Here is a 21,393-nt window from a genome sequence, read left to right as displayed (position 1 = left end):
GTGTAGCGCCAGTTTGTTTAATGCCAGAGTGACTGGTGTAATAAGAACTCGCCGCGCTACTTTTCTTTGTGTATTTGCTGGCGCTTCTAATAAAGTGTGCTCGCTTAAAGCAAGAAACGGATTTAGTCTAACTCCAGAAACCATTTTAATCCTAACTCAGTTCATTAAGTAGCAGATATGTCTAAGATTTCGCCTGTTCAGTAAAAGCGTAAACGGTGAAAACGACGTTTGGCGCGCGACAGTAATTGCGTTTCAGACCTTAAATTGACCCTTGATCGATTTTTGACAAGTTCGCTTTCCCGTGTAGATCAAACACCGGGCATATAATCTCGTCGGCCCGGCGAGCATATGCCTTATCGACGGCGCATGTCGCTTCGTATGATGGCCTAATGCAATTAAAGCGCACACAATCGAAGACTCAGCTTGTTCGATCATCGATGTGGGTCATTTCCTGCGTAGTTTTGGGGAGCGAGCGGTCGTCTGGTCCTGACTTGCTTGTTGGCATTTTGCGGGAAGCGGCCACAGAGCAATACGCGAACCTCTCAGAATCGCCTGTAGCGCTAACTTGTGCGTTGTACGCGAGGCAAGGCTTTGCTGCTGTTTTGCGAAGCTTTCGCAGCTCGGACGACTGATGGTGCTTGAACCGTTGTCGAGGTTCCCAACCAAATTGTCAGCTGCATTCAGTTCTACGCGGGGCAAAACTTTGCTGTTTTGCGAAGCTTTCGCAGCCTGGGCGACTGCTGGAACCGTTGTCGAGATACGCAGTCAAATTGTCAGCTGCAATCAGTCGTTTGGCCGCATCTATTATTAAACGGCGTGCGATTCGCGTAAATGGCTTGTGTCACACACATATAGAGAGGCATGGCAAAGTGCTGCCTGAAAACTGCGTTTTTTAACCTTGGACGCCGAAGTGCGATTCTTGAGTTTAGCCAGAGCCTAGTAAATTTGCTTGTGGTTGCAATCCAACTTTGACGAAAGGCGAAACTGAGGGTGTGTCAGAGACATAACGCAGAAGTGTACTTACTTGGCGAAGTGCTGTGCAAATATCAACCCTATACAGTTATGTCCTTGTATTCCGATCTTAGCATTTTCGAGGCGAATCTGAACTTTCAGTCTAGCAGCAGCGAGAAAGGCACAAGATATTTGTTATAGAATATAAATTCTTATATGCCTCAATCTTGTGCGAAAAACAGTGGTGGTTATAGGTTGACAAAGATAAACCATAGCCCATACGGTTTAGTGCGGTTGGCTATCACTATGGAACATATGTCGCGCGTGCGGCCTTTAAAAAGGGCATATCGGACAACTGGCGTGATTAAATGTATGCAGGTAAAATTGAATTCGCCGCACTGGCCGTATGGTTTCTGTTTATGGGCGGAGGTATAAATCCCAAACAGAGACAGTTGCTGTTTCGCTGCTACAGCAAAACTTAACGCACTTCGATTTAACTGGTTTTGTTTCTCTAGGGTTAGAAGTGTTGCTTAAAAGCTGAACCTGATGCACTAATGTGAAGAGACAACGGCACTTATCCGCCATTGCGTTTACGACATGGAGGACCGAGAAGGCAATAACGACGCGAGCAGCAATAACATTAACAGCAACAACCACGGCACAGCCAATGTGGAACAGACAGCGGCGGAAATGACCGCAGAGCCGCGGGGGGTCAGTGACCGCCCGGCGAGCGGCCAAATCACCACCGAAGCGGCGCCGCAAGTGACCACAACCCGTAGCAGCCCCAGGGTAAGGAGGGGCGTCCGAGCCCCCAAGCTGATCCGCTGCGGGAGCCACCACGAGAAGATGGCCAAGATCTGCTGCACTTGCGGTATCATTTTCATTGCAACCGGAGGAGGACTCATAATCGTCTACATCATGGGAATGTACACCACCTTCTTCGGCGACCTGTCAAATCCCAGTGCCCTGTCTATTCCCGGATTTAGCTTTCTGTTTGCCGGTAAGGTAACCAGTTTTGTAAACAAGTAATTTTGCGATCTCACGTTATGTCCACAATAGTTTCAAATTAAGTCGTTTTAACAAATAAAGTCCCACACTAGTCTCCACTTATCCAAGTTTCGTCACAGTCCAAGTCAAGTTGTTCGCAGTAAAAATAAATCATGAAAATTGATAACCTTATCTATCATAAGACAACCACTAAAAGCAAAACCGATGGCAACAAAACTGTTTTACGCATTATCTAAAGTTCGTTATAAACAAAATACTTGGTTTACCTCAATTTATTTAAAAATATAGTGATTGAAGTGTACTTAACGCAAGTCATTGATTAAATCCTACAATACTGAAACGGACCCATATAGGTATACGCCTTTCTCGTACGTTTTTAACGTAGGTATTTAAGCCATAATTATTATGTAGGCCATAGTTTTGCATAAAAGAGAGCAATGCCCACACAGAAATAGGCAACCTTACCCGAATATTATATCGGGGGGTTATAGTGGCATTATATCTTGAACAACATCTTTGAAATAAATAGAAAGACAGTGTGGAATTGATGGGTGAACAAAGTGTTCATGAAAATTTTTCTAATACACATTGCTGGGCAACTAGAAGAGTTAGTGGTGCGTTGCCGTCAAAGTATAGCCCGGTGGTCGGGTCAGGAGATTGCGCTTAACGCTTTGTACTGAGCCTGTAAAGGTCATGCTGATTAGTGTTGTGAAGAAAACAACTGACTCAGGATCTAAACGTTGCGATTAAGTCTTTGACTGCTAACTGCATTTCACCAACGCATATCGGGTATCCAATCGTTACATTTTAATACACCCACATTTTGCGTCACTGCAACCGTTTATGGTTAGTCGTTGAGATTTTGCCAGTTAATAATGGAACATGACTGCTTAATTAAAAAATGGCGAAGGAAATCGAATTAGCCTACGCGTAAAATTGCATAAAAAGTTGTTATCTTATAGTGTTAAAAAAAATCCAAAGAAAAAACAACGTTACTTTTTAAATGAGCGGTGAGCGCTTTTGGTTTTGAGAGACGTAACGAACAATTAATATCCACAAAAAGGCACAATTCGGGAAAGCATTTAGACGTTTCGTATGGTATTAATAACGTACCTGTTGCGTCAATACTGAAATGAACCGTCGCACGAGTTCTCATTAAATGATGTACATATCTTGGTAAGTCTGACTGCTTCTACAGATGTCTGGCTAATGTCACACAAAATCGAGATTTGATTGAAGAACTATACGTGCAATGGCATATCCATCATTATTCGCAGTATTTAAATAGTTTGTTTAAAAATAGTTTTAAAATAGTATGATACGCGTTAAAATAATGAATAATGGTGCCACCTAATTAAATCATCAGCAAGTGCAAATTGGTTTATGGAGAATATCATAAACTGGCCTAACTTCAAATTTAAATGAATTAAAAACACATTAACCAGGCTTATAACTCTAACGTTGCGTTCGATCGTTCAACATCGATCACGAAAAAAACGAAACTTTTCAGTTCATCAGGCCCAGGGTAGAATGTAATGTAGTAATTCTTATCAAATGCATCAGCCATTATCGCATTATGCTGTGTTTGCTGTTTTGGGTTGAAAAGTGTTTTTTTTAGACTAAGGATAATGGCTTGATGTGCCCAAATCCGGATGTTGTCCAAAAACAAAGTTTAATTTTAAACACAAGTTTGTAAAAACATTGACATTTGTATCATTCAAATTTGTTTTAGTGTGCAACCATGCGTTTCAAGCAAATTCCGTTTTTAATCGTATTAGTTCCATTCCAAAACGACAAGAGACAAAAATTTCCAAGAACTGTTCTCTGTGGTTAGAATCATTGTTAGCTGTAAATCGCCCTTATCTACCTTTTTACGGTTATAATCTTTTTTGTAATCGTAAACCCAAGGACGGCTCTGCCTATTAACAAATAAGTCCTAATCCCTGGACTAACGCCACGGTGTGTGTTTAAACCAGGGCTGCGGAGTCGGTTTAAAATAACCCGAGGCCGGTTCCGGCCAAAATAATTAACCCCGGGTCCCGAGTCCGACTCCGGCCAAATGTGAGATTTTTTCGAGTCCCGAGTCCGGCTCTGACACTACACCAAGTATTTAACCCATTTACGTAACTAAAATAACTTGGGTATTAATAAATTCACTCATAGGGGTGTCATATAACTCGTCCACTCACAAAACAATAATACATGATTGGAAAATATTCCACCATATGTTATTCCACTTTGAAAATTTACAGTTTGCTTCCTCATCCGTTTCGAAATTTGGCGATGTGTAAGCGCACGTCGGATTCGGGAATTGAAGTGAGAGTCCCTAGTCCCGAGTCCAACTTCCGTGTCCTTGATTTAAATCTTAAAAATGCCTTTGTCATGAAATATGTATTAAATAAGATACAGGTTACTCCACTTTGGACAAACATTTGTCGAACAAACAACTGATTCTGTATCTATCAAAGTATTACATCTCTACTCGATTCTAGGTATAACGGCCACGGTGTTCGGCGTCGTCTTCTGCTGGGCGTGTCCGCGACGGGCCAGGCGGGCCAGGAGGGGCGGCGGCGCCATGACCACGAGGGAACTGCAGGAGGCCGGATTCGGGCTTCCAGGAGCCGGCAGCGACTCCTCGTCGGGCTACTACAACAGCGGACTGGTAATCGACCCGCCTCCAGCTTACAGTGATATCCTAACCTTGAGCAGCACTTCGGTTAGTACTGTAGAGCTGGGCGAGATATCGGTCTCGACTTCGGTCGCCCATCTTCCGCGGGAAACCAGGCACCGGCCGCCCGCCTACGTAGATGCAGTCAAGGCCAAGTGGTACGAGGCGGAAAACGGCGGCAAAGCGACGCGGGCGGCTGCGCAAGTTACCGTTGTAGCTGCTGAAGACGCTGAGGCTGGGAATCATGCGGATTCCGACAGTGTTGCGCCTGAGGAAATTGATCCGCCCGCTTATCACGAGGTTGATGTTAATTCTGAGCACGAATGTTGAGACAAGCGGGCCTGTTTCGCTGTAGAACTGCGCTCCTGTGCCGAGAGAAGACCTTCCGATGGATAAATCTCGGTTGATAGCTGTAAGGGTGGTTTTATTAAGCTGACGAGAGAAGAAACGCACAGAAAGGTTGAAGTTAAACGGACGTTTGGAATTGGGTTTGTTGCTATGATAAACCCGGGAACAAGGCCGAATAGTGTAAGAGGCGATATTGTCTTGGCGTTTTGTTTGCTTTTGCACTTGAACGACTCGTGCTTTCGACTTTGCCCTGTTTATACAGTTCGACCAAAAAGGGGGGCGTTTAATGGCTTTTAAGGTTGCCGAGGAGCCGACCTGTCGCGCCTTACTGAAAACTTGTGCAAACTGAACTGAAAGTACGTCAACTTGGCAAATGGCACAAATATGCAAAAGTATATAAAATGTGCGTGAACATCCTAGATTTACTCCCAGCAGTACCTAATGAGCTCAAAAGAGTCCTTTAAATGGATTAAGGGACTATATTTGTTTGAATTTTGTATGACTCTTGCTGCTTACGTATCAATTACCTTTGTGTTTAACAGCGTAAAATTTTAAGCTCGAATTTCATTTTAACGTTCCACTATATTCAAAGCGTTGTTATTTAGGCTTCGTTCCCTAAAGTTTAGAACTGTTTTGCGAATCGCATATGCAACAACCCAATACCTGTTGCACGAAATAAAAGGTAATATTACTTGCACTTTTTAAGATTATAAAGCACCTTGTGTGACTACAAAAGAAAACCAAATTACAAATGTAACTCAAATCACTTAAAAAATGGTCAGGTTTCTTTTTTCAAGCATCACCGGACTTCTCTTTTAAATAGGCTTTGGTACCAAAATTGTCAATAACCACGCTTTTCTGGACGATAATTACTCTACAAAATAAGAATTGCACTAAATACTTAAATATTCCGTCTACAATTGCAGATGTCCAAATACATTGCAAATACCCGAAATCAGATAGTATTGGTGTTTAAAATGTTTTTGTTTTTGTAATTGACATGCATCTTGCGTTTCATTTGGTTTTACGCACAGATGCACATTTTTCGGGTATATTTTTAACCTTCACAGAAAATGTAAACAAGGGCGTTCCTATTTATTTTTGTCATTATATGGGGTGCATTTCATACGTTCCAAGATGGCGTATGTACACGTATAGCGAATGTTATGCATGTATAGTTTGTATACGCATAGATGTTTTTTTGTGTAAGCTACTACAGGCAGAAATATATATGGTGCCTTTTGTGCGTTCAAAATGGAAATATATATGTATTTTGGAGGGCTCAAATTGAGTCCACCGCTCTTGAATTACAAGTCATATCAGTGGACTTATTATATTTTCGAAGAAGAATCAAATATATTTTTAAGAATAGTGTTTGTCTATTCATTGATTTTTATAGCGTATAAAACAATTATGTGTTATAAATACCAAGAAGTGTAAGGCTACCGTAGACGTCAATCTATGAAATAGTTACCGTACAGTATGAGTATTAAGTATGGTTTGGTGTTAAATTTCGGGAAACTCTAATGCCGATTATGACAGCAACGCGCACATCAAACTGGACTATCCGCTGTAAACTGGTTGAACCCTGCGGTTTGACGAGTTAGCTTACAGGTTGAGTCCACACGCTGACACGTGGTCGTGTTTTTTTCCGGCTTGACGAATACTTTACAAAAAACCTACTCAGGTAACTTAACAGGTTGTTCTTCATAGGGCTCCTAAACCAACACTTCTTAACCGGTGCGCAATTGAAGTTGGCCAGAAGCACCACAGGGAAATGGTAAAATAATTGAAAACAAACCTGGAAGTATTTGTTAGAATTCTTAGTAGTTGAGTTTACTGCATGGGTAGTTCAGTTTAATTAACTGACTGATAATTGTTTTCATTTATGATTTAAATGGTTTCAACTAAAGGTTGTGCTGTGTTTTTCTATAATATGAAATTATTACACAATTAAAAGTTAATTTTTATATATTTTGTCTATTAGTGAAGCTTATCTCATTACGCTTACATACTTAAAAATAATGTAATTAGGAGTTCTTTCTAATCAAAGTTTACAAGATAAATAATACGAAAAAAAAATTGATTTGCCATGTGCGGCATTGCATATTTATTTAGAGGGCCGCTGGCGTTCTGCTAGGTAAAACGGTTTGGAAACACACTAACGCTACCTAAACTGTATTCACCTTTTAGACATGCGTCGTTTTAAAGGGTCGTAAAATTTCATGTCGCTGGCAATCCTGCTTGCAAATCATTACATGGAAATGAAATAACCAGCAGACTAACTGCTGCGAACTTACGATGTTTTACTCGAGTGCTGGGCAAATATGTTCTAAAACGCAACTAACTGCAGCATAATAGTCAAATTACCAGAGAAATTGTTTTTTGATTAGGTCTATCATTACTATGCCTGGTAGCAACAGTTTGTATAACTGTGGCATATTTTACATTAATGTTTCGGGTCACGACATCATAACTAGCTGTATGAAGCAATCAAAAAACAAAACACCCTTGTCAAAATAAAATCTTGTCGGAATAAGTCCTAAACCAGTCGAAAAAAAAAATTTGAAAGCATAAAGGACATTTAAATGGTAAGAAGAGGGTATTGGACGATTGGGCGTCATTTGGCGTCGCTGTTTTGGAACCATTCTGCTTGCCCTTGCTTCGGTTTATGGGTGTGTATTAGTGCGGTTAGTAATATATTCTGGCTGTTTGGGTCTTATTCCGATTTAGACCTTATTCTTAATGAGTTAAGTCGTATTGCGTTGTGTTACGAGAATAATGTTATCTTATTTTGGGTATTATTGCCGTAGTCCATTTAAACAACTGTAGGCTACGAAAAACAGTAAACAGTAGCAATTTCCCCTTGTCTTTAATACTTCTTGCTATTTTCAAGCGGGCATAAGACCTGGAACGCGATGTATTTTTATTTTGACAACGCGCGATAGAAAAAGCGTGCTGCGCAGTTTGCGCACGCACACTCGCACACGAACTCATGCGCTCGCACGTAAGCACACACGCACGCACGCAGGCTAGAAATGCTCAGTCATATTGCTGGCAGAGAAAAAATGGAAACCGAAATGGCACTTAAACGAAAAAATCGCAAGGCTCCACGCAGTGTTTTTCGTGCGCGCCTACTAGCGAAGCAGCAAATAATGGAGAATCAACAGGTGTAATAGGGCTCTTTTCGCCAAAAACTCGTACACCGTGACACATTCAAAGCCCAAGTCTTGAGATTGCTAAAATGAAATGAAGCTAGCACACCGACAGGACTTCACAATATAGCGAAGGGGCACGTTAAACTGCCTTGGAAGAATTAAGATCTAAACTATTTCAGCAGGAAAACGCATCAGTGACTTGAAAAAAATAAATACGACGCCAAACCAGTACGCCTTTCCAAGAGTCTCGGCGGTATAAGAGACTTTTTCCACGTAATGCACAGAAAAACCTCTTTTCACAAATTTTCGACGCCCAAATGACAATGCTGTATTTCAAATTGACGACGTCGACTTTCTTGCACGTGCAGTTTTCAACGCTCAGAATGCAGCAGCAAAATGATAAGGCGCCATGTTTTGTTTTAAACTCCGCACATTAGGAAACAAGGCGTCGTAGGCGTTTCACAGCTCTAGAGAGCAAGCTTTGAGTTGAACCAATCGCCCCTTTGTTAAGCACTTCTCCATCAGGTCTTCTCCGATCTGCGAATCGAATCCATAGAGTTATCGGACGCAGGGGGACTGAAGTTACCGCCGGGTGGCGAGCCGTTGTATCCCCCATAACGGGGGCCCCTTGACCCACGAGACCCCTCGGCACCGTGGGCCGGGTAATCCGGGCGTCGGCGCCGGTGGTGCCCAAATTCGGCGTGAGGGGATCTACCGGGGCTGCGGGGTGCGTGATGATACGGAGGGTAACCCCCACGCGGCGGATAACCCCTGCCTTCCCAATCCCTTGGTGCCCCAGAGGAAGGGTAATACCCAGCAGGTGGGGGAGAGCCCCTAAAGTCCCTGTGCCCCCGCCAGTAGCGGTCAGGGGGGTGATGGTGGTGTGGGGGTGAGGGTCCATAATCGCGAGAATGCCTTTCTTCCCTGTATTCGTGGTCCCTTGGGTAACCGGGGCTCCTGCTGGCCGGGGCGGCCGCGGAACGGGGGTCCCCCGGGAACGGGGACCGCTTCCGCTTGGTGTAGGGGTCCCTGCCACTGTATTCTGTGCTTCCCGGTGGGGATCTCCCGCCAGTAGCGTGACGCCGGTTCCAGCTTTCGCGATCGTCGAAAGGTTTGTTGCCGTGAGTTGGAGGCGGGTATCTGACGGTAAAGTAAGTGTTAAGTATGAGATTTTTTTTAAGGGATGATCGACGAACTTGGATGATATTTAACAAAGTTTGAAATTATGGCAAATCGGGATATCTCAAGATTTATTATAGCTTTTCGTTTACTAGAACAAGATTTTTAAAACCTAAAATAGTTTCAATGCATAAGTAATTCATGTGGTTTGGTTTAACTACTTTTTAGGAATGACGAGTTAGTAATGATTACTTTTTAACCAAAATATCTTTGCTGACTTAAATCGCCATGGTTAAAACTATAGCTTTATTGGCCATAGCACAGAATTATAACCGAACGGCACGTTTATAAAAGCGCCATTATTGGCTGTGTGTGTAGGAAACAAAACCTTTTGACAACACACAGCTTTTACGGACATTTTAAAATCGCAAGGCTTTCGTTTTAGTTGCTCTGCGTTTCATTTTATTACCATAAAAAGAGCATCCAGCCTTAACTGGTAAAAAAGCTAAAATAATCGGACCCTTTCTCATTTGGCCTGTGATTTACATTATCATCATAATAGGTGCCTTTTGAAACTGGGCAAAAAATTGGGCCGATTGTCGTGTGCACCAGCAAGACCGGATCTTAGCTCGGAAACTTGTTGACCTCCAGTCAAACTCATCGCTGGATAGTAAATTGTTTTTAAGTGTTTAACGACCAATTAACTTAAGTGGGCTCCAGGTTAAATGCGCCACAAGCCTACAATGTTATGGTATATGCAACTTACCGGGCTTTATCTTCGAAGTGGTGTCGTTGGGGCGAGCCCTGACGCGGTCGAGGGTGTGTGTTTTGCCTGATTGAAAAATAAATATTTGCCTGCCGTTGACTAGACCGAGAACTGGGCGATTAGCGCTTTGATTAAACTAGATTTAAAATTATAGGGTAACCGGGTAAGCTATTGTGCTACAAATACATCGTAAGTGAAGGAATCGACAAAGTTATTTTTTTTATCTAGGTTGCTTGGCAGTTAATGAAAAATGTTTACTGACCTACTGGTAATAAGAATACCAACCACCTGGACAAGAATATTCCAGTGAAGCCCAAACTGGTCAAATCCGTATAATTTGTTTATTTTCGTTAGACGTAGGCCTTTAGCCTTATGTTGCTAAACTAGCTGTACCTCAATAGCCTTTCTTGTCGTATACTTGGGCCAAAAAACAATATTAGGAACGCCGTCCTAAAATAATTCAAACTATTTATTATTAAAGAAAATGCTTTACCTGAAGCAAATTATATTACTTTATCACGCTTTCTGCAACCTTGAACATCCTGTAAGCCTTCGCTTAGCAAATGCTCTGAAACTACTACAAACAAACACGTTAAATAACCTCCAAAACCGACCCTGATTTTCTAACCTTTCGTGACCTTTTCTAGTCGTTTTTTAAGTACTTTACACATCACAATAAAGTGATCTCACATAGGGCGAAAAAACGAACAAAATAAAAAACGAAATCGTCGAAAATTAAAGGTAAACTGCAGGTTTAAAGGAAATCACGATTGACTTGGTCGTATCGAGGCGCATTTTCCAACACTGAAACTCTCTAACCTAAAAGGTCGTACAACGAAGAAATCGGTAGCAAACTGAAAAGTAGAAATAACACGTAACTGTTATTAATAAGGGTTCGAACGCCACCAAACGCAAGATCTGCCCGGAATGCGGGGAGATCCCCAATGTCCAAAACGGTCACGCATCGACGACGACGTGTGACGGTGTCGGTCGCGTTCGAGTTCCGAAGGTAGCGGGTTCGAACGCGAGGGTAGCTGTCCGCTGCTTTGGCCGGCTATCGGATAGCGATCGCGCCGCTGACGCTGGTATTTCGTCGACTGGCGTTGGCCGCGATCTTGCTGCCAATGTTGCGTGTGCATAGGCTCCTGCCACATATGCCTAGAGTGCAGGTCACCGCTGTGGTGGGCTCTAACCCTTATGCTGCTGCTGCTGGTGTAACAACGTCTGGCTTGTTCGTCGCTTTTTCTCCCTGTTCTGCTCGGAACGCCGTCTTCGCTTTGGCGACTTTTTCTGGCATCACTTGTCAGCCCTTCGGCTCTGAATGGAGCTCTGCAGTGGTCCAGGTCTGGTCTGCTGTGTTCCTGGCCGGGTCTGCTGTGGTCCAGGTGCTGTCTGCTATGTCGCCCTCGCTGTGCCTGCGACTCGGATTTGACGGCAAACCTTTACAAAGACCTTAACAGCGTTCAGGAACCCGGAACTCGAGGGTTACTTTTCTAGGGGCTCATTTTTTTCTAATCAACAGATTTTTTTCGCTGAGTTTGTGAGAAATGAAAACTAATGCTTTTAAAACAAATAAACAATAGGCACTTAAAAAAAATCTAGTTGACTGTAGGACTGCTTTCTCACTGGTATCTGGACTCAAAAAGTAGGTTACTTATAATCTGATATTAGGACTCAAAAATACTTTACGTAAAATCTAATAACTGGACCCGAAAAACACTAAACTGAAAACCTTGATGGCTTCATATATTTTTTTTTGAATACTTTCAAACGTTCAAACTATGCCAGGCTTTTCCCTTTTTTCCAAATTTGTTATAAAGTCAAAAATTGTTAAGAAACGCACCTTTCAGGCTTAGAGTCGGCCGGCAATTCGGACCTCCCCGGTTTTGGAGAAACATCGGGCTGATCTCTGCTGCCGTCTACCGGAGGTGGGGAGCTGGATTTCTTCTTTGACTGAATATGAAAGTAACATATCGGGAATTGAAACAATACGGTTTTATAGGGAACCTATATGTAACGCACAGCAACAAATGTATAAATAAAAACGTTTTAAATCAGTAACAATCGTTGTTTTTGCGTTATACAAGATGTTTTCATATTTGTCACAAAAGAAATCATGCAAAACAGCTGTTGCAAGTAAAGGTTATAATACGGGCTAAAATTGACACGGCGGTATGAACTTCCAAAAGTTTGGAAGTATTTCATTGTTTTTTCTCGTTTTAAGTGGCTTCAAGCACGTTTTTCGTATATTTTCGCTAAAAACCATTGTTGTTGAACTAACTAAAGCTGCTCCCAGCAGTAACGGTACAAAATAGTTATCTTGGTTCCGCATGTCACTTTTAAATCGTGTATTCCAGTATACACAAGAAAGTGGAATAACAAAAATTGTGACGTTATCTTTAAATATTTAATCCACGCGACGCAAAAAAATATCTTTAGTGCTCTTGTGTTTAAAAAAGTTCATACTGTGCCTAAGGTTCCCGATTCCTTTTTAAATTCTGTACTCCAGTATACAGAAAAAATGTAATAACGGCAGAAAGGCTCACTTTTTCCTTATGGTGCGTTTTCCTTGGCTTTGTGTCGGTTTTCTTTAGCAGTGAGGTTCGTTGTTCCTTCTGTTGATGCTTGTGTTCATCGGTCGTATGCTTCTTGCTGTCACCGTGACCCTCCGCCGGCTTGGAGTGCTCCTACGGAAAATAACATTACTGATAAAACAATATTAAATATCCTTTACTGAAGAGAGATACGCACATATATGTGTTTAACAACTGTGATCTAGCCCTTCTGAAGCTGTTTTTTTGACCAACGATTGCGGCTTAATTTGGCTGAAAAACAAAATAGCCTGCAGTAAGATTCGAACTCACGACCTCCAGCCATGGCAGAACGACGGTCCCGGTATCGCCGGAGGTTGTAAGTTCGAACCTCACTACAAGCTAGTTGTTTTTCTAGCCTGCTTTGCTTGCTTTATTGATCGACAGATTCGGTGAGTCTGCGATAAATTTCGGTGCACTTTGCCAAAGAATTAATTTTTGCTCCATAATTATATAAAGTTGTTTTGGTGTAAATATAAAAGGCGCCAACAGCAGTGCTTCATAAACCAGAATTTATAGAAAATGTAAAGTTTTTCGGTGAGAAATCAAAAAATCAAAAAAAAAAAAAAGTATGGCAAAAGATTTTTAGCAAGCAAACATTTGCAACCATTAGAAATATCGTCCTATTTACAGTTTTTTTAGCGAGCTTTAAAATTTCCAGCGAGCAATAAATAAATCTACACTACTTAAGCGGCGAGACTAAAACGTCTCTTAAAGACGCAATCGCCGTTGACCGACCAGGCGATAGGATCAAGAGCGATAACAAGATGGGTTTTAGGGTTGGTAGACTCACAGCAGCCTTGGCCTTCCTCTCCTGTTCTCTCCGCTTGATGGCGTGCTTGTACATCTTGTGCAACTTCTCGGCATCTAGTTCGGTGAACTTGGACACGAAGATCCACAAGTTTCTGGAAAAATAAAGAAGAAATTACAACTAATGAAAATTACTATTATTCGAATGGATGTTCGCTAGATTTGTACTACGTGTGGTAGTTGTATCCATTCACCAAATTGGCAGCAGAGAAGTCTAGCAAAGCTTGTAATTTAGGTCAAACACTGTATACTATGCTATACAGTGTATAGTGTATAATATATAGTTGTCAAAAGATATAACTTGGTGATAAATTGCAAAGCCGAAAAGGTCGAGTAGATCGACATCATCTTAATAAAGATGTTTCGCTTGTATCATTATTTAATGTGACTAAGAAGTAATCTAAGCATGACTAATAAAAGGCAAAAAATAATTCATAATAAAATCATAAAATTTTAGTAACTTTCAGCATGCAGAACCCGTGTCCAAAAACAACAAATACAGGTGTGATTTCCTGATGAAGGCTTTCTGGATAGTTAGCCGAAACGTTTGATTAGCAAATAAATACCAAACTAACTTATTTTAGCGATAGAATATACTTTTATATGATTTTTTTCTTCTTTGCTTATCAGACTTAACAATCGCTTTTTTATTAGTACAACTTATTACGCAACTCACCTCCTTAGCGTCTTGATGAGTTCAGGATCGTGAAACTCCCGGAGGCATTGGATGACCCTGTCTCCGATCTGGAGGAGGCAGCTCCTGGTGTGCTCCGCTCTCACCTGTTCCTCCTTGCCATCCGGAGCGAGTGGAGGTCGTTCCAGCTGACGAAGAGCTCTCTTCACGGGCCGAAGTCGCTCCTTGCATTCGTTGAAGGTGTCGGGGTCGAGCTCGCCCGAGAACTCCTCGTTACCTTATAAGGAAAGGTTAATGATTTTCAGGATTTTTTTTCAGAAAAAAAAAAAAAACGTTTTGGAACCAAAAAGTTTTTTTTTGCGATATCTCATTTTGCGGACGAGATGTTTGTTTTTTAACAAAATCAAAAATGTTTAAAACAAAAAAACTGAAAACCTAATTTATGCTTATAAGCATGCATTTCGTAGGATCTTCACACAAATAAGAACAATTTACACAAAAAATGAGATTTTTTGTTTACACAATAATTTGTGTGTTGTGCATTTGCTATTTAAAGTCGTCTGAAAAACTCCTCGTTGATTCAAGAGTAAGAGCGATTTTGATTATTATTCTTTAGACCAGTGGTTCTCAACCTGTGGTACGCGAAGTCATTTTGGGTGGTACGCAGTACATGTTTTTAAGTAAAATTACAGTTTTACCAAAAGGTTAAGCATTTTTTTGTATTGTAATAAATACTTTAATCGTAATTATTGTATAGTTGAATATTTTATGCTTTTACCAATGATAGAAACTATTATCTTTTTTAGAACATCTATGCAAATTTATTTTATGACATCATAGCAAAACAACAAATAATCACGAAGCTTGACTACCAGTATCTTGCAAGTTAAAAAAGGGAAACTTTTTTGAGAGTAGTGGGCCGTATTTGTTTCGAAATTTCCGGGTTAACTATAATTAGCTAATCAGTCCCTGTTAATAATCCAATATACATTTCGAAAGTTGAGTTTTTTGATAATTGGTGGCACGCAACAAGATCATAGAACTTCGAGGTGGTACGCGGTGAAAAGAAGGTTGAGAACCACTGCTTTAGACAGTCAAAGAAAATTGAATAAAAGCTAAGCGCTTGGTAACAAAAAAAATGAAAAAGTGAACAAGAACTATATATCTTTTTCGTTATTAAAGGTTTCTAAAAATAGTGCACCTACGATTTATGCTGGAGTTAAATTTGACAGACAAAAGATTTTTGTTAAAAAAATTGAGTTAAAAAATAAATAAATATAATTTTGCCAAATAAATCTATTCAACAAGCTTAAAAAAAGTATTACTAACAACATGTACTGGTTTTGACATTTATTTTCAAGTAACTCTACAGATCCGTGAATAGTGCTGCACCCCATTACTAACAACTTAATATTAGTGGTTAGCAATGACTTTTATCCAAACTAAAAAAAAAAAAATATTTCTTACCGACTGGCACGGGTTCAGATTCGGCAGTGATATGAACCGGACCCTTCTTCTTCTTTGTGGCAGCGACAGACGGTTCCTACCAACACAACAGAAACATGCTTTAGATTGTCTCTTTGGAGTTTCTTTTAATATTACATACTGCTGCTACTTGCCGCCATTTCCTCGATTATTGGCAAGTAACACCATTAGTAATAAGTATATTAAAAATCAAAATACACGTCTAGTATAGAAGGTTTTTCCTATTGTTCTTCATTGGATATTTACAAAAAAAATTAAAAAAAGCAAGTGTTAAAAAACAAGTGTTCAAATTGAAAAGTTTTTTTTTGTATACTTTTTTATGTTAGTATCTGGTTGGAATTACTTACGAGCATACGACCGAAACTAACAAAGAAAGTCTCACATCCAACATGGGATGCATTGTTAGTGTAAAGTGTTCGAATAAAGGAAACAAGTTGTTGTAATCATAACTTGTATTAGTTGGTAAAAAATCAGTAGCGATTCAACTTTAAAGATCCCTCCCCCTTAAAAAACAAAATTAAAAAAACAATGTAAAATTTTTAAAATTAATTACCTTGGCGGGCACCTTGTGCTTTTTCCGTCGTTTCTCCTTCACAGTTTCGTTGTTGGTTTCGGCTTCATTTGGCTTCGATGACGTAGCAGGGGTTTCCCCGACCTCAGCTGCCTTGCGTTTTCGACGACCGCGCTTTTTAGTCTGTTACAAAATTGAATATTGAGAGAAGCGACTACCATCCAGCAACGGGTAATGTGCAACTAATTGTCGAGTACAAAATCTTTGTGATGTCGTTTGTTGGCTTGTTTCAATAAAAAGGGTCCCTCACAAATATTTAAAAATAGCAGGAAATCTATTTATACAATTTTTTCGGACGCTATGACGCAATATTCTGGCGTTTTGACAAAGCAAAGCAGATTTTATGTTGATGTGAATAAAACTCTTAGTTTTACACAAGATGTGTAGCATGTTTGCTAAGGGTTGCCACTTGAATCACTTTTTAAAGGCAATTAATAAGATCTGATATTTGATGCTCGGCGTTTTAAGTATAAGTTGAAAGTAAACAGTATAGTAATTTCATGGTAAATACGATAAAAAAAAAAACAGTTGAAAATTTGTTTTAATCGCCGAAGTTACATAACACAAACCTTAAAGCTCACATAAAATAAATTCAAAGACTTTTAGAAAAGCATAGATTTTTCATAGACCTTACAGTACACAAAGGATTTCCAAGATATTTTAAGACTTTTAAAGATTTTGTGGAAACCCTTCGGTACTCCGTCGTAATTTTCACGATATCTTGACTTGGCCAAGTAATTGAAAATGACGCTATCCGTTATAAGTTTACGTAATATAACAACGCATAATCTAATCGTTGTTTAACAATCACCTCGTTGTCGTTGCTTTTTGAAGTTCCGTTCTCCTGCTTCGTCTGCTCCTCGGCCACCACGTGGGCCGGTGTCGTCATCATGACGTCATCCACGTCGCTGCCCACGTCATCGACGCGCGACTTGGACTTAATTTTGCGGCTTCGTTTGGTCTGCGGCAAACAAAGGTGTTCATAATAGTTCATTTTTAATGCAGCTAGAAGGGTTGTCTTTTGCGCAAATTAATATAAATAAATATAATGAAAATGATTGTGTATTTTACAGATTTTGACAAATTTTTTGATGTGGGCTGTAGGGTGATTTTATAGCTCGATTAATTTGTTACTGTTTTAAAATACATTACGTTTGCAATGGCGGACACTTTAAAAGTGAAAGGCATGTTTTGGACATGAATTTTAAACACTTAATGTATAAACGAGAACATGATTGCTGCGGGTTGAAAAAATAAATTTACGATTAAAACAGAACAAGTATCAAAGCAGTTGGAAAACAATATAAAGACAATTGTTGAAGGTTAGGTTTTGGGTCAAAGTTTTTTCCCCTCGAAATCAAGTTTTTTCACCTTTCCTTCGTTGTCGCGTGGTGGCGCCCTCCGTCTGGGCTGGCTGCCGGCGAAGGCGGGGGAAACCCCGGGATGGTTCTGTTCCTGGGCTTTGCGCAAAAGCTTGATGAGGTACTCGGACCTGCTCTGTAGCTGCTTCGCTTGCGGCTTCTCGTTGTTGGAACGCATGATCTAAGGAAAAGGTTGAGAAATTTTTATGCTAAAGTAGGAATGTTCGATGTTTGATATTATTTTCATTTACTGATACCCGATATTTCGGACAACAGGCGATTTTGCCAGGTTAGTTTTCGTTGTTGAGACGCATGATATATAGGGATAAGGGCGAGAAATTTGATGCTTGAAACTAGGGATGTTCGATATTTGATATTTTGGACAAAACGTAGTACAATGCATTTAAGTGTATAATACCATAAGCACGCAAAACTGTTACAGGAAACGCTATTCATATTTAAACACAATTTGCTAAAAACTACTATTTATTTGCAAATAGTGTTAAGATATATTTGCAACGAGAAAATATCGAGTTATTATGATCAGCTAAAACAGTAGTATTAAACCTAGCAGTGTTTTTGCATTGGATAACAGGTCATGACTTTCCTTATTAATTTGGCAATCGTCAACGATACCACCCTAGCGTAGTACCGATACTGCCATTTGGTATCGGATTTTAGGCTTCATATATTATATTCCTACTTAAAATGTAGTAAATATTGGTTTCGAAGTGACTTAAAGAACATAAGTCCTGTACAGTTTTATGAACAATAATTTTAATGAATGAATGACGTTTTTAATTGTATTCGAACTAGATAACCATATTAAGAGTCTGTTATTTCAGGCAAAATGTACATCTAGACAAAAGTTAAAATGCAAAAGATGTGCAGTCATAAGGCTTTCTTTTTATGATAGACCATAAAAGAAATATAAATTATAAATGAAAAAAAAAGCTTTGTGAAATTGAGCTTTACTGGCAATGCCACTAGTTGCTCAAAGCTGCTCCTTTTTAATAATCCGCTGCGGTTTTTACTTTCATACTTTATGTTTGTTTTGCATTGACCAACGGATATCAAAAAACAGAAATAAACCAAAAAATAAACTTGATGCGGGGCCCAATGCTGAGTGGCGATCCCCAGTTTAAAAAATCCAGCTACTTAGAGCGTTTATTTACCTTTTTGTCGAGTTTGAGCGCCGGGTCGGACTGTATTTGTTCCCAGCTTCCCATCCCGTACTCATAAATGCCCACCAGGAGGCGCGCGTCGTCTTCCGAGTCCCAGGAGCAATCCCACTTCCAGATCGGACGCACAGGGATGCTCAGTCGGAATCTGGGAAAATGAGGAGGATAATAGATTAAGGAAAAAGAAGAAAACTAAAGCACAATTGAGACCATCGACATCAAATACTACGCTTATGTGTAAGGCAGTGAGTTTTAACCGGTATTTTGCGAAACGCAGTCATAAGTCACTTATTTATCACAATATGGGCGTAACAAGCTTTTGTCTATGGAAAAATTGATGAAATTTTTGAGAAAATCTTTTACAAACATTTTATTATTTTGCTCTTTTTGGGGGAATAAATACGCGATAGTCATACGCAGCTTTTGCTAACACAGGAAGTAAATTTTTCTTTAAAATTTATAATTTTTTAAACATTTTAAATTGTAACACTTGACAATCGACAGTCGACATGCTTTTTTTTACACACAAGAACAAAGAAAAAAAAAGATTAAAAAAATTGTTTTACTACGGCATTTTGAAAACACATACATTAAGTCGCAGATAAATAAAAAAAAGTTTGAAAAGACAAATGACTTTTCAATGTGCAAATCGGTTGACAAACATTTTAAATCTTGAATTTTTGTGGCAACACTGTATCTGCAAATAATTCCTTTGAAAAAAATGTGAGGCAGCAATATTTTCACCCAAACCCAATTCTTTCACAAAAAAGCTTAGAATAATATTAATTAAACAATCCTCATAGCAACTTACTCCCTCCTTTCTTCAGCTTTCTTGGGTATGACGTCAACCAAAGGTTGAAGGTCACTGATGCAGGCCATGGTTGTCTTGACCGACACCGACACGCCAGCAATGCGAAACGAGGGTCCGCGTCCTCTTCCCTGCTTCGAACCTGCGACTGATGGGTCTTCCTTTGGCTCCTGGAGGAAAACAGGAATCATATTTAAGGCTGAAGTAGTCACTGGGCATTACTAGGTTTTAGTTTAATTTTTCCAGTTATATAAACAATATTAGGGCACTTCAACGTCGAAATAAATCACAGATAGGAGTTAGAACGAAATAGGACTAATGCTTGAATGTGGTAATAAAGTATAAATCCAAAAAAGTCAATCCGTTGGAATAATACCTAAACGCAAAAACGACCTATGCAACCTTTTACCAAACCACATTCCAACCCTAAGCATATCACTAGCTCGTCCCATATTTTCATTACGACGTATTTGGCTTTATTATGTCGTTGATTTTATACTATGGTATAATAGAACATTCTGCTTTAGATATCGCTGCTTTGTAGGTCTTTGTGCGTGTCTGCGTATTTAGACGGGTCCCAAAGGTGTTTAATTTATACGGCCGCCTGATGCAGACAACATGTGACATTGTGACACACAAAAAATGTGAGACAATATGAAAATAAATGATAATAGATTTTGTTGTCTGTTTATTTTTTTTTTAATTTTAACCGGAGCTTCCTTTTTTGCCTGCAATTGTTTATGTTCCACTCTTGATAGGCAGACCTTTTGTTTTAAGCGGACTACAAGACATGTAATTCCGTCGCCGGTAGAAATCTTCTTTCGGTAAATGGATTTTCAATTAAACGTATACTCTCAGGAACACTAAAAATTTTAGTTCAGCGGAATATTGAGCTAAAACTAGTAGCTAACAAATAATTAAATAACATTCCCACGGATGCGTTCTGTCTAAATATCAGGTTCTCGCAAACCACAATGTTTCTGTTAAATAGGTGTAAAAACTAAACACATAACTTCCAGCAAAATGAAACACATACTATCAGCAAAATTGAAAAAAAATTGTTGGGTCTGATTTTTTTTTTGATTAAGGATTTTACAGCTTTCAAGCTAATTCAGCGGAATACCTAGTTGAAACTAGTTGTTAACAGGGCATTGAATGATATTTCCTTCAGTTGAAATCTGCGTACGTACAGCGATAACAACAGAATTTCAACGTTAAACTCAAACTCGTCGCTGCGGTTAAATTACCTGTGACTCTGGTGTCGACTTGGTCTCGTGTAGTTTGTCGTACAACTGCTGACCCAACCGCTGGAGGTCAGCCTCTGACTGTTCGCTTAACTCGGCGTCACGGGCTATTGCGTCCAACCTGGCAACGAGAAAGTAAAATACCTTCACGATACCTTTGGAGCATAATGGTTGGAGGTTGTAGTAAGACGTAGTATAAATGTCAAAGCCCATACAGAAGTAGGTAGCATTTTGAACGTTTCCAATAATGTTGATGTTGAAAATGAATAAAGAGTTATTCGCATCGTTCAAAATGATACCTACTTTTGTATGCGCTTTGATATTCTTATTATGATTTACGATACTGAACAAGTAAAACTGATGTAAGATGGTAAAAGCTAATGCAAAATCAATCACATGTCACTGCTACGGGTGAAATCGCCTTTTTAAACGGCCATGGGTTTTGTTTAACAAACACCTTGTTTGGTTGTTTTTGTAGCTCAGCAATAGTATATTTCGTAAATCTTTTTTGACAACCAATATGTGAAGCTGTGCCCATTTAATTAACTTTTAAAGCAATATTTGTCGGAAAGCGAAAGATCGCAAATTGACAAGGACATGAAAAACGACAATCTCAAATTGGACAGTATACAGGATTAAATGTTTGCGTCAGTGCCACGTTTTTGCGAGTTTGTGCCTTTCGATTAATTC

At 39.7% G+C, this 21,393-nt stretch overlaps 2 protein-coding genes across 2 annotated transcripts in view; one reads left to right on the top strand and one right to left on the bottom strand.

The window, feature by feature from the left end:
• The first annotated feature begins 1,470 nt into the window (after nucleotides 1–1,470).
• Nucleotides 1,471–6,374, top strand: LOC146157315 (uncharacterized). Its single transcript, XM_083386820.1, has 2 exons — nucleotides 1,471–1,951; nucleotides 4,452–6,374. The coding sequence occupies exons 1-2, from the start codon at nucleotides 1,549–1,551 to the stop codon at nucleotides 4,955–4,957; spliced, it is 909 nt and encodes a 302-aa protein (XP_083242946.1). The 5' UTR covers nucleotides 1,471–1,548; the 3' UTR covers nucleotides 4,958–6,374.
• A 1,516-nt stretch (nucleotides 6,375–7,890) lies between these two features.
• The window catches only part of LOC146157313 (ATP-dependent chromatin remodeler CHD1-like), a 61,361-nt gene continuing 47,858 nt past the window's right edge, over nucleotides 7,891–21,393 (bottom strand). The window contains exons 25-37 of the mRNA XM_083388168.1: nucleotides 20,707–20,824; nucleotides 19,463–19,629; nucleotides 18,646–18,799; nucleotides 17,481–17,651; nucleotides 16,921–17,070; nucleotides 16,092–16,232; nucleotides 15,521–15,596; nucleotides 14,096–14,330; nucleotides 13,403–13,514; nucleotides 12,565–12,705; nucleotides 11,862–11,971; nucleotides 10,019–10,084; nucleotides 7,891–9,273 (exon numbers count right to left, since the gene is read on the bottom strand). Coding sequence (XP_083244294.1) covers nucleotides 8,655–9,273; nucleotides 10,019–10,084; nucleotides 11,862–11,971; nucleotides 12,565–12,705; nucleotides 13,403–13,514; nucleotides 14,096–14,330; nucleotides 15,521–15,596; nucleotides 16,092–16,232; nucleotides 16,921–17,070; nucleotides 17,481–17,651; nucleotides 18,646–18,799; nucleotides 19,463–19,629; nucleotides 20,707–20,824 — 2,260 coding nt within the window. The 3' untranslated portion in view covers nucleotides 7,891–8,654. The remainder of the gene's footprint in view (nucleotides 9,274–10,018; nucleotides 10,085–11,861; nucleotides 11,972–12,564; nucleotides 12,706–13,402; nucleotides 13,515–14,095; nucleotides 14,331–15,520; nucleotides 15,597–16,091; nucleotides 16,233–16,920; nucleotides 17,071–17,480; nucleotides 17,652–18,645; nucleotides 18,800–19,462; nucleotides 19,630–20,706; nucleotides 20,825–21,393) is intronic.

The sequence above is a fragment of the Ascidiella aspersa genome, chromosome 4, assembly GCF_963924565.1.
Source record: "Ascidiella aspersa chromosome 4, kaAscAspe10.2, whole genome shotgun sequence".
Lineage (NCBI taxonomy): Eukaryota > Metazoa > Chordata > Ascidiacea > Phlebobranchia > Ascidiidae > Ascidiella > Ascidiella aspersa.
Note: the sequence above shows the minus strand (reverse complement) of the source record. Positions and strands in the feature narration are given on the sequence as shown.